This window comes from Mastomys coucha, unplaced genomic scaffold (genome assembly GCF_008632895.1).
Source record: "Mastomys coucha isolate ucsf_1 unplaced genomic scaffold, UCSF_Mcou_1 pScaffold21, whole genome shotgun sequence".
In the NCBI taxonomy this organism is placed as follows: domain Eukaryota; kingdom Metazoa; phylum Chordata; class Mammalia; order Rodentia; family Muridae; genus Mastomys; species Mastomys coucha.
In genome coordinates, this window is record NW_022196904.1 from 132,411,654 (window position 1) to 132,423,868 (window position 12,215).

General features: G+C 51.1%; 1 protein-coding gene across 1 annotated transcript in view; it reads left to right on the forward strand.

Moving 5' to 3' along the window:
- Positions 1-12,215, forward strand: part of Kcnq1 (potassium voltage-gated channel subfamily Q member 1) — a 330,062-nt gene that overhangs the window by 40,967 nt on the left and 276,880 nt on the right. Inside the window, exon 2 of the mRNA XM_031388970.1 lies at positions 2,412-2,502. Within this exon, the coding sequence (XP_031244830.1) occupies positions 2,412-2,502 (91 nt within the window). The remainder of the gene's footprint in view (positions 1-2,411; positions 2,503-12,215) is intronic.

Genomic DNA, 12,215 nt, shown 5'->3' on the forward strand with positions numbered 1-12,215 from the left:
GCCTGTTTGGCTATGTCACAGCGGAGGGGCAGCCAGAAAAGGCTGCATTTCTTCATGCTAGTCCCTCTCTGGTTCCATGTGTAACCGATGGTCTAGGGTGGGGCATCTACTCTCTATTGCCTAGAGATGAGCCCAACCCTACTTCCCTGCCTGCTGGGAATCAAAACAACACACACCCCGGATTAGTGAGGCCCCACTCGGTGAAGAGTCAGGAGAGAGCAGAGCCTAGTCAGTGAGGAACTGAGTCTCAAATGGCCACAACCATCTCAGAAAGCAGTCTCACAAAGGATACATGGCTAAAGTCAGGCCTCTCTAGCAGGCCTGGATGGATGTCTAATTTGTGGATGGGCCACCTAACCCAGTGATTGCTGTGTCCACAAAAAAAAGCCATGACATCCTGAGGATCTGATGTGGCTTGTTCAGCTTCCAGGAGCTTCCATATGATCAGTGCCATGTAGGCACAGTCCAGGAGACAGATGTGGGCAAACAATCAGCATGATTGGAGGAACACTACTGGGGGACCAGGGAGGACTTGCATGTCCTATCATGCTGTTCTGGGAGAGTCCTCAAGTCCATGTGGAGAGTGGACATGAGGAAACAATCCCATGTACCAGCACTGGGTGCCAAGGTTAGGGGCTGGCTGCTGCCAGAGCCTGCGAGGCATGCATGGTGGTAGAGAAGACCCCAGTCTGGGGAGTGATAAGGGCTGAAGTCCACCTGGAGGTTCCTGCTGGGACCAAATCAGATGTGTGTTCTGTGTGAGAATCCTGATATGGGTGGTGGCCAGGAATCAGCCAAATGGGGATGTGTTGCCTATCATGATGTGAGGTTACCATAGGTGTTGAGTGGAGTAGGAGTTTGGGATTAAATGTAGGTATGCATGTGTTGGGGTATCAAGACCTCTGTACATCAGGCTCTATATTAGGCACCTGTTCTGAAGATGCTTACTGACTGGGTATGACTGTAGGCATTAGGATTTGGCAGAGCTGTTTGGTCATAAGTGTTGTACTTAAGGTGTCATGGGGGTGAGGGAAGTGCGTGGGTACTGGAGCAACTTCTGCAGATGATATGGGACCACTCTGTAGGAACCTCTGGAGGAAATTTTGTAGGAGTCTCTGCCTTTAGGCAGGGTGGTAACATCAGGTCCTCAATACCAGTAAGAAGGGGACAGGGAGCCAGGACAAAATCCACTGGGCATGATGTGAGTGGAGCTGGGGTGAGGAGAAGGACAAGAGGAGGAGGCTGGGATGTGCTCTGCATTGGGGAGCAAATGGGCATGATAAATAGTGTCCTTCATGGGGGAGGCATAGTAAGTTGTGACTGCAGGCTTTGACCTGTCAGAGCAGGTAGGAGGGGACAATCAGGGTAGTCAGTGGAGCCTTTGCCTGTTGGTCTTCTGGGCCTCTAGTGGTGGCTGCAGAAGCCAGTAATGGATGAAATCAGTCTTAAGAGGTGTGGGAGATCTGAATTGTGCCTCTCCCAGAAAACTCTGTGGCTGAGTCAGGCTACGGCTGCTGTGTGCCCTCTGGGAGACTGAAGCTGGTGATCTGGACCTTACATAGTGGGAAAACCTGATATGGGATTGGTGGAGTGTGTGGGTTCCTTTTTGAGGACAGGGGTCTGTGCTGGGCCCTGATGTGTTTGTGTATGCCTTCTCTGTCTGCCCCTCTTATGGCCCTGGGACAATGCATCAGCTCCCCACTTCTATTCTGATCCCCAAGAACATATCATGAGGGTATGTAGAGTCTCTGAAGCTCCCCAAAGCATCTTCCTACCTAATACCCTTCCCCTTAAGTGGGAGCACCTTTGAAGGCCACCTTGGATGGTGACACCCAGGGATGGAGAGCTTAGTGGAAGGGAGACTTATCTTCCCAGTGCCCTTGGGATCAGAGCAGGCAGCAACTGTGCCCTCAGTGTAAAAGCTGTGCTTCTGAGTGTCCTCAGGGCCCAGGTCCACGCTGTGCTTGGCCTTCCTCTCTTGGTCTCCCATTGGCTGAAGTATCCCCCTGCACTCCTGGGGATAAAGGCCCCCAGTTCATAAACATGGCACTTTTTGAACTTGTACATCAAGGTTCTTAGATGTATTGGAGGTTGGACCATTGAGCTTCCTAGGAGACCCTGAGACATTGTCCCCAAGACCATAGTCACCAGGCTGTGTTTCATTCTTGTGTATTGGCTGGTCTTGAGATGGCCCAGTATGGCATTTTCAATGTCAGTGTGTATTGAGACACCAATCTGGGGTCAGTCCTCACATGGTAAATGGTTTCCATCCCCTGGATCCCATGTTTGAGTACATTAGCTGAGGAATCCCTGGGGTTGCCAGCACTAAAGATCTTACATGTGGGGTGTGTTGGGTGAGAGGGAGATGGCAAGCTAGATCAGGCATTGACCATATGTCCCCTGTCTCACAGCTTCCTCATTGTTCTGGTCTGCCTCATCTTCAGTGTCCTGTCCACTATTGAGCAGTATGCCGCTCTGGCCACCGGGACCCTCTTCTGGATGGTATGTAGGCACCTGGGGCCATCAGTAAATATCATCACTGCAAGTGGAAGAGGTGGAGGAGGGCTGGGTAGGGTAGAATCACCCACCCCTGGTCTCCACCACCCTGCTACTTGGGGTAGCAGGCAATTCCTCTGCATCCATGCCTGCCAGGCCCTTGGGATGTGTGCTGAAGATGCAGGAAGAACAGAAAAGATCCCTTTGTATGGGGGAATTTCTGACCTAGTCCCAGAGAGAAGACAGGAGGACATGGATACAGTGCCTGGGGCTGGGTGACTCTCATGTGTGCTATTGTTGACTGACTCATGGGCCCTGCCGGTGTCCTAGCCCAGAATCTAACTCAGTCACTGGGGTGGGGCCTTTCAGCTCAGGAGACTTTCATGTATCATTTCTGGCAGGACCATCATGGCAGTCCTAGTGGGCAACACAACTACCTTGGTACACAGCACAGATCTCCCTCTTTGCAGCCCAGACCTGGGACATCTCACCTGTGTGTCCTGTCCCAGCACAGAGCAACGTGTGGAAAGTTTGAGGAATGGAATTTCCAAATACCAGGATCCAGCTACACTTTACGAGGAGCTTGGGGACTGCCCTGTGAGGCGCATGTACTGTGAGAGGCTTAGAGACTGTCTTCTAGGATTCTACACTCTGTGAAAGGCATGGGGACTGCCCAGTGTGACTCTGAACTCTGCAAAAAGCCAACTGTATCTTCAGGGTGCCCTGTTGTGTGTGAACTCACATGCTTTGAGGGGGTGAGGTATTGTTGATCTGGTAGATATGAACCCCTGAAATGGGGCCAGAGCTGGATATTGCAACTGAAGCAGACCCTGTTCTGTGAGGACAATCAAGGGCCAGGAGCCATTGCCATGAGAGTCGATACCTTGTGTATCACTATTCTCTGTTGGGCCAGACATGGAGCCATGTGGCCTTTAGAAGCAATGCTGATGGATCTATAATGCTTCTGGGAAGATGGGTGGAGGCCAGTATGCCTGGGACTGTGGAGATAAGAAGGTGACAGGTAAAGCCCCAAATGGTGCAGCCTAGTGTCTTTCTCCAAGGAGTGAGTTCTTCTTGTGTTTTCCTCCTGTGATGGGATGTTCCTGACCCTTGTAGAGAGCAAAGATCACACTTAGCTGCCCTTCACCTTCTGCACAGTGGGTCTTAGGAGTTTCTCGGTGCTATCTATATACAACCTCTGTCAGGTGAGCAGCTTGTCCTGCTAAGTCTTCAATCACAGTGATGGCTGCTCAGCTACACCCATTTTTTTTTTTTTTAATGTGTCAACTTTATCTTTCCTTTATGGCTTCTAGATATTGAGGTACAGGAAATAATCCTTTTCCTGGGTTATAGAGGTCTCTGGTTCTGGCCTGAATGTGGTGTCTTCTGAATACCCAAGTTTGAGTATTCGTGTGTGATACTGCTAATGGCTATGGGAGAGTGTGAGGCGGGTACTGCTCTGTTCCATCCCTCCCACTCATCCCAGCAGCCTCTTTCCCCTTCTATAGGATGTGTGTCTTCACTATAGACCAAATCAAACATGAGGCTTGCCTGGTAGTACCTAGTTCTCTACAGGCCACTGAAAGGTTCATCTCTGTAGCGTATTTTAGGGGGCCCTAGCAAACTTCTTGTTCCCCACTCCCAGCCCAACAGACAGTGCATCCAACCCAGGGCACACCTGGTACCAGGTATTAACTATGTTGGGGATACCCACATGGCTATGGTGCCAGCCAGCAGTGTGCCTGCCTCTGGAGTTGGGATGTCACTATAGTTTAGGCGCATATGGTTTAGGCAGCTGCTAACAGTCCCAAGCTGTGATTGGAAGTTGTGGTCACTAGAGGGCGACTTCTGTTCTGAAATTTTCTGGGACTTTTCAATGTGGGCCTTAGTCTATGATGTCCCCACACTTCACAGAGACACCAGTTCCTGTACCTATGGTCACTGGGCTTCAAGTCGGGATCAGGGCCTCAAGTTTTTCCAGAAGCAGCATCCAGCCAGTATGCCTCTTCCCTAGTTGGTTCCATGTGGCTCGAAAGATGCAATTCTTAGCTGGCATCTCTCTGTGATGTGTTAGCTGACCAGCCTCAGTTTCCTGGGTGACACCCCTTAGTCCCAGAGTATAATCTTCCAAGACCTGTCTGATGGAGATCTTAGATATGGTTGGGGAATTTCACATGACCCCCGTATTCCCTTATAGAGCCGAGGTGGGTTCCTTAGTTTTACGTGTGATGATATCCCCACAGGCTCCTGTCAGGATTGATTGTTCCCTTGCCCACTACAGAAGTGGCTGCCACAAAGATGAGGTCAAGTCTCTCGCTAAGTTATGAGAGGACATAGCTCCTGGTTACTGCTGAAGGGAATGGCCCAGGTTGTTTCCCAGAGAACTAGGTTTCTGTAGTCCTTGGTCTGGAGAGCCTGGGCCAAAGTGGTTCCCATGCTGAGAAGGGCCAGGCTGTCAGAACATTCTCCTGGGAGGTCTCCCAAGTACAAATATATATATGCATTTATGTGAATGTATTCACCTGTGCATGTACCCATGTGTTCAAATGGACACATTCCTATATACAGCTGTGTCTTCCGGCAAGTGTGTGTTTTGTCTGAGCATGTGTGAGAGTGTGAGTGGACATTTACACGTGTAATGTCCCACATTAGGCTTTGTCCCACATTTGGTTTTGTGTGTCCTGGTGCACTTGTGCATGTATATATTATATTGTTTATCTTCATGTGTAGCTGTGTTCATGCCTAAGTGTAGATAGTACCGTATTTCATGTGTCAACACATGTTCACATGTGTGTGGGCCTGTGAATACACCTATTCCATTTCTCATCTGGTACCTTCAGACTTGGAGTAGTTACCCCAGTAACTTTTGGCTTAGGCTCCCTTTCCTGGTGGCCTCTGCTGCCTCCCTCAGGCCAGGCTCTTTCTGGGGCCTGTTTGCCATCTCGTGGCTACTTTTGGAATTGTGAACATAACAGGCATGGGTGGGACCTTGTGTCCACTCCCCCCTCCCTTTTGCTCAGTGTGAGCGGGTCCCCACTCCCAAGGCAGCCCCTCCCCGGTCTGTTCTGCTTCCCAGAAGTGGCTCTTTGTCCACCACTGTGAGGGCAGTGACCTCATTACCTCTTTTGTCTGCGTCTCGTTCCCTGGACCCTCCCTGCCCCACAACAGCTAAGAAGAGATTTTGTAGAACAAAAACCTGAGTGTCCCAGACGCTCCCTGGGTGGTTTGGGATAATTTCCAACTTCTCCCTCGTGGTCCTCAGAGTGTCACACATTTAAGCAGCACCCCCCATCTCCAAACCTCCCCTGCCTCCCCATCTCTCACTCCCGACTGCCTCAGGACCTTTGCACAAGCACTATGCCCAGCAGGGTTGCTTTCTACCATTAGGGCTGACCTCTGGTCAACTCTGCACACTCCCTTCTGGAACTCCCTTCTGCTCTTTTCTGGGCAACCTGGATATAATGATAGGGTTCTCTGAGTAGGCTCACATCTTTTCCAAGTGCCAAGGGAGGCTCAATACCCAGCCGCGCAGAGTGTATATGTGGAGTAGGATATACAACTCCCTTCTTTTTAAGTCTTGTTCCAAGGCATGCCCCACAAGGATACAGTGATACCCTTGAACCTCAGTTTCTCCATCTGTCAAGTATAGGGGTGAGAGTTGGTTTCAGTCTTAACCTCCCCATTTGGCTTTACCACATTATTTTTAAGTCTTCTCTCTCTCTCTCTCTCTCTCTCTCTCTCTCTCTCTCTCTCTCTCTCTCTCTCTTTCTCTCTCTCTCTCTCTCTCTCTGTGAGTGTGTGTATGTGTGTTTGTATATATACACAATGTCCACAGAGTCCAGAAGATGGTGTGGCAGATCCCCTGGAGATAGAGTTACAGACAATTGTGAACTGCCAAACATAGGTGCCCAACCAAACTTAGACTCTCTGCCAGAGTAGCAAGGGCTCTTAACTGCTGAGCCATTGTCTGGCCCCCACTTTGCCACATTTCTTAAGCTATATCCTCACATGCTATCCTTTCGAGGCCATACCTTCAAGGATTTGAGCTGGTTGTGTCTAGTGGCTTACTTCAGAGTCATGACCACAGATGGTGTTGGGGATAGGAGGTGTGAGGCAGGCGTGTGTCCAGCCTGGACACAGGACCAGTGAAGAAGTGTGTGACTCAAAGGGCCTTGTATACAGGATAGGGATATGATGCTTGGTAAAAGGGTTAGGTAAGGGGGAGTTGTGTGCTGTTGCAGATGGTCTATCGACTGCTGATGACCTCCCAAGGGTGGATGTGTCCTAGGCCCAGGCAGATATCAGAGTTATGGATTCCAGGCCTCTAGGATGAGAGTGAATGTTGGAGCCTCAGGCTGAGGGACACAGTGTAAAATGCAGCTGCTACGTGCTGCGGATGGGAGTTGGGTAAAAAGCAAAGATGTTTATTTCAGCCTTGGGGCTAAGGACAGGGCAGCCTCTGACGGGTTGTGAAGACACCAGGGGGCGCTCTTGTTACACACATTCCAGCAGCCCTTGGGCAGGGCCCAGAGTGCTGAGCGCGGGAGCCCTAACCACAGCCCGAGGTGCCCCACGGGGGCCCAGGGCAAGGGAGCTCTGTGAGGGATTCTGGGAGCACATTGGGTAAATGGTGGAGAAGAAGTCACGCGAGGCTGTGTTCCCCAACCCCAGCGCCTATACTCCTGCCTCAGCTCCTGGCTTTCCTGGTGCCAGAGCCCTGTTATCTCAGCCAGGGCCAAGGAAGCCGGGCGGCCTCTGAGGGATTAAGCATTCTGCTGAGCCAGGCATATTCTGTGGGTCTGAAAAGCTGTTCTTGGAGAAAACTGGGCCCTGCCAGGCCAGGGTCTGGCTAGAACTTTGATCAGGGGTGTTGTAGGTGTGCTTGGCCTTGAAACTTGTTTGTGGCCCCAAGGAGGACATCCCCCGCACCCCAATCTGGCCTCTGATCTAGAGCAAGCTGAATATACATCTGTAGACGTGGCACACATGTGTGTGCACACCGTGTACGTGCAAGTCTGCTGAATGTGCATGCACGCCGCCAAACCCACTCACCCCTCCTTGCAATAGGAGACCCTGGCCAGGCCCAGGTGCAGGGCTGTTTTTTGTCTCTCAAACCCCAGCTTGTTTTCAAATCCCACACAAAGACAGCTGCATTGAAAAAGTCCTAGCACACACTCCAGCTCCGTGAGCCCCACGGCCCGCATACCAGGGAACTGTCCCGCCATGCCTGCGGTTAAAACCCGTGAGCCGCGCGGCCGGAGGCCTGGGGGATGAGGTCATCTCTCCAGTTTCCTCCCTTACTGTGAGGCCCCCTGGCCCCGCAGGGGCGACCCACCTCCCTGCAGCTGGACCCTTCCTGGCCCGCCCTTGCTTTCTGTAACTCTCTTGGCAGGCCTCAGTTTCCCAGGGGGCAAAATGAGATCCAGTGGGTTCTCTGAGCCCTTAAAACAACCCTTGCTGGGTCCCACTTTCAAGTGGAACAGGGTCAGCTCCCCGGGTCCCAGACCCTCGTTCACACTCGGCAGGGCCTCACATGTTCTTGCATTCATTTTCACACCCTTTCCTGCCAGTGGAGACTTTATTGGCGTTAAATTCAGCGCCTAGCTTCACATCTCGGGGCTGTGTCTAGGCTTTGCTTTGGTTTAGTTTGTTTTCACAGTCTATCTGCTGTAGAGCTTGCTCTTAGCTCTCGATCTTCTGCTGCTTGGAGTCGCAGGGAGTGTCTTGTATTTTGGCTGAGACACGCCTTGGGTTGTACTTGGTGCCCTGTTGGTGCTTGTACTGCATTTGGCCATGTGTCCCACTGCCTGGTCTGGTGTCCTGTCTGGGATCTCTTTTGATGGCATTAATACCACACCTGTCAGCTCCACTCGTGAGAGTCAGGATGCTCACTCTGTCCCAGTCCCTGAAGACTAGTTTGCAGCCGAGGGAAGAACACTTCTGCAGGTTGAGTCACGGCTGCTGCAGCCCAAGGTCAGGAGACCAGCAGGCAACTTGAGTCCCCCCCTCACCCCCCCACCCCCGCCAAGCCCAAGGTCTGACTTCCTGTGGGGCCCCAGCTCCCTGCTTGGAGAGGTCTAGTTCTCAGGGCTCTTTGAAGATGCCATCCAGCCCCATGTATCCAGTAGTGTTACCAGCTCTTTCGTGGGCTCCTGGGTCCTCTGTGGAAACACTGTGTTCCACTCAGGACCAGAACACTATCCCTACGCCCTCAGCTCACAAGGTTCCTATTGTCCCAGCTGTCACTTTTCCACTTTAAAAAGATATTCCCCACAAGCTACCCACCTTTTTTGATTGAGTTATTTTCTCCTACATTCATTGAGGAAGGGAGTATCGGTGAAGCTCCCACTGTGTGTCAGGCTGTGTACTAATTGGACAAAGGCTTGAAGTTCACACCCAGAACTCACACCTCAGGGTCCTATAGACACGGGGTGGGGGTGAGGGAACACATGCCATTTGCATGTAGCCCCTGGAAGGGTGTTGGGGTTAATGAAACAGACATGGGTTCAGCTCTGTTTGCAGCCCCGGGGGCATCCAGAGGCTCAGGAGGCTGGGGCGGGGAGGGGGGGGTTACTCTTCAGGGCTGGCGCCTCTCTCCAGAGAGACAGCTGCTCTGTGGTTTAGTCTAGGTGGAAGGATGTCACCTATAGTCTGGGGGTGGGTGGGTGACAGAGGTGAATGGATGGGACTGGGCTGCTTTTAAGGACCTCAAGGCCTCCAAGCTGTGCAAAAAAGTCACACTGGTTGGGCGCAGAGCTTCTATGTCCTGCAGCTTACATTGCTAAAAATGCCTGCTATGTTGGGGGGCAGCAAAGCCTCTTGCCTCCTAACTGCCCTTTCTATAGAGCTGGATTCTCCTTCCCAGTGTCTTTCACATGCTGTTATGGTACCCATGAGCTGGGGCAGGAGTGGTGGGCAGATCCTAGTATCTTCTCCATTTCAGCTGCTAGAGAATGTAGGGATGGCTGGAGTGCTGAAACCCTGTCTGTCTGTCTGCCTTCTAGGGGCTACGAAGGGCCTGGTAACACAGTCAGCAGGCTTCTGGACTCCTCTGTGGTTTGGTTTGGTTTGTTTGTTTGTTCTCCAAACCAGGATAGAGACTGTGTGGCCCTTGAAACCTACAGCATGTGCTTTATGGCCTTTGAGAAAAGTGTCCAATCCCCCATTCTATTCAGAAGAAGAGCTTGCAGAATAGCGGTTGCTGGTATACTTTTATTATTTTTGTTGTTGAGGTTGTTGTTTTGAGACAACACCGTGTGTAGTTCAGACTTGGCTCCAAGCTCAAAGAGATTTACCTGCCTCTGCCTCCTGAGTGTTGAGATTAGAGGCATGTGCCACCACACCTGGCAACTTTGAATGGCCTTGAACTCCTGACCTTCCTGGTTTCTAATGATCCATGGGCACTAAAATGGTACTTAAGTTGCTAATGTGCCCTGACTACACGGGTGTGCTGCACTGGTCCACACTGATCTTTGTGGCTCAGGATGGCTTGTGGCTATTTTGGTTTCACGGTGCCTTTTTTTTTTTTTTTCAAGGTTTATTTATTATTATATGTAAGTACACTGTAGCTGTCCTCAGACACACCAGAAGAGGGCATCAGATCTCATTACAGATGGTTGTGAGCCACCATGTGGTTGCTGGGAATTGAACTCGGGACCTTTGGAAGAGCAGTCAGTGCTCTTAACTACTGAGCCATCTCTCCAGCCCCCACAGTGTCTTTCTTCTGCATTTCCATGTTGACACACAAGACACTTGTTCCTAGTTCATGCCACTTCAGATGACTCTGCCTGGGGTGGTTTTCTCTACTCCATCTGTGTCACTTTTCTCTCTCTAAATACATCATGTGGGGCTTTCCAAAGACACTGGGACTATGTCCCTATCCCTTATCTTTAGAAAGCCAGTGCATGCCCCTAGAAGACTCTCATTTCTGTCATAGTTTCTTTAATGGTCAACTCAACACAAGCTAGGATCCCCTGGAAAGAGAGTTCCAGCGAGGGATGGTCTGCATTGAGCTGATCTGTAAGTGTGTCTGTGGGTTAATTGTCTTAATTAAGTTAGTTGATTGTGGGAAGACCCAGTCCACGGTGGATGGCAGGGCCTCCTAGTCTGAACAGTAGTGGAGAACTGAAACTGAGCACAAGCAAGCGAGCATGCATGCATTCATTGCTCTCTGTTCTCGACTCTGGCCATGATGTGACCAGCTGTCTCAAGTTCCCACTTGGACTTCCCCATGACAATGGACTGTAACTTGGAATTGTAAGCTAAAATACAGCCTTTCTCTTCCTCTCCTAGGTTGCTTTTATTTTGAAAGTAGGATGCATGGGACACATCTGGGAGGGTGGAAATGGCAGGTCAGGCCTTTTCTACCACAGTGGACACAGTCTAGGAGCCATGGATCTAAGTCTTCAGGTTTATGGGGTCTAAACTGGCCATCACCCTGCCCTGGAGGCAGCAGCTTCCTTTTACAAGGCCTGCACACTGTCAGAGCAGGAAGGCCAGCATCCTCAGCTGCCACCAGATTTCCTGAGCCTCCTAGGCCTTGGTGTAGAGGGTCTTGCAGGACATAGCTTTGGAGTCTGCATCCTCTGTGAAACCAGCACCGAGCTGTGTGCAGCGGCAACAATGATCACGTAGCACATTTGTTCAGAACCAGATAAAATCCTGAGAAGCCTGGGCCAGAAGGAGAGGACAGTAAGACATGGTGGGAACCTTCTGCAAGGACACAACCCAATCCTTGCTGTCTGGCATGTGAGGGTTAGTCAGAGGCTCCCAGGCAGGATGGTGAATGCAGGCAGGGCCTGTCTTTGGATGGCTCTGTAGGTACAAAGCCATGGCCTACCTGGGTTTGAAGGGCCTGCTTCCTGTTTCTCTTCCTTCGGGGCTCTTCTCCACACCCTTTTCTGGTGACTTTGAGCCCAAAGGGAAAAAGAAGTGTGTGCTTGGCAGCAGGTTCTCATGGCCTCAAGAAGACCCCTTGGATAGCCAGTGAGAGAGAGAGAGAAAGAGAGAGAGAGAGAGAGAGAGAGAGAGAGAGAGAGAGAGAGAGAGAGAGGAGAGAGACAGAGACAGAGACAGAGAGACAGAGACAGAGAGAGACAGAGACAGAGAGACAGAGACAGACAGAGAGAGACAGAGAGACAGAGACAGAGAGACAGAGACAGACAGAGAGACAGAGACAGAGACACAGAGAGACACAGAGACAGAGAGAGAGACAGAGGCAGAGAGAAACAGAGAGAGAGAGAGAGAGAGAGAGAGAGAGAGAGGCTGGCCTTGGTTTGAGGGCTCCCCATGTACTGCCCTGAGTGCTGACCACTTTTCTCCAGGGCCTTCCCTAACTCAGCTGACACAGCAGATGTGTGAGTTGTGGATGGAGGGCCTGTCCCCCAACTGGGTAGTTGCTGAATCTTAGTGACAAGGTCCAGGCTCTGTATAGTGACCTGGGGAGAAGCCATGTTGTACTAGCTCTCACTCTTTACTTACAGGCATGTGGTCAGTTTCCACTCCTAGTACTGCATCTTGTGGGGACAGAATCAATGGGAGGGACCCTCCACACACCAATTCTACAGTTCCGTTTTAGTCCCCAGATCTACTAAAGCTTCCTGGGAGCTTCCTATCCCTGTGTCACTCAGTTAGGAGATCTGCAAGGGGAGACTGGGACAGCATCAGGATACTGCTCTCTCTCTCTCTCTCTCTCTCTCTCTCTCTCTCTCTGTCTCTGT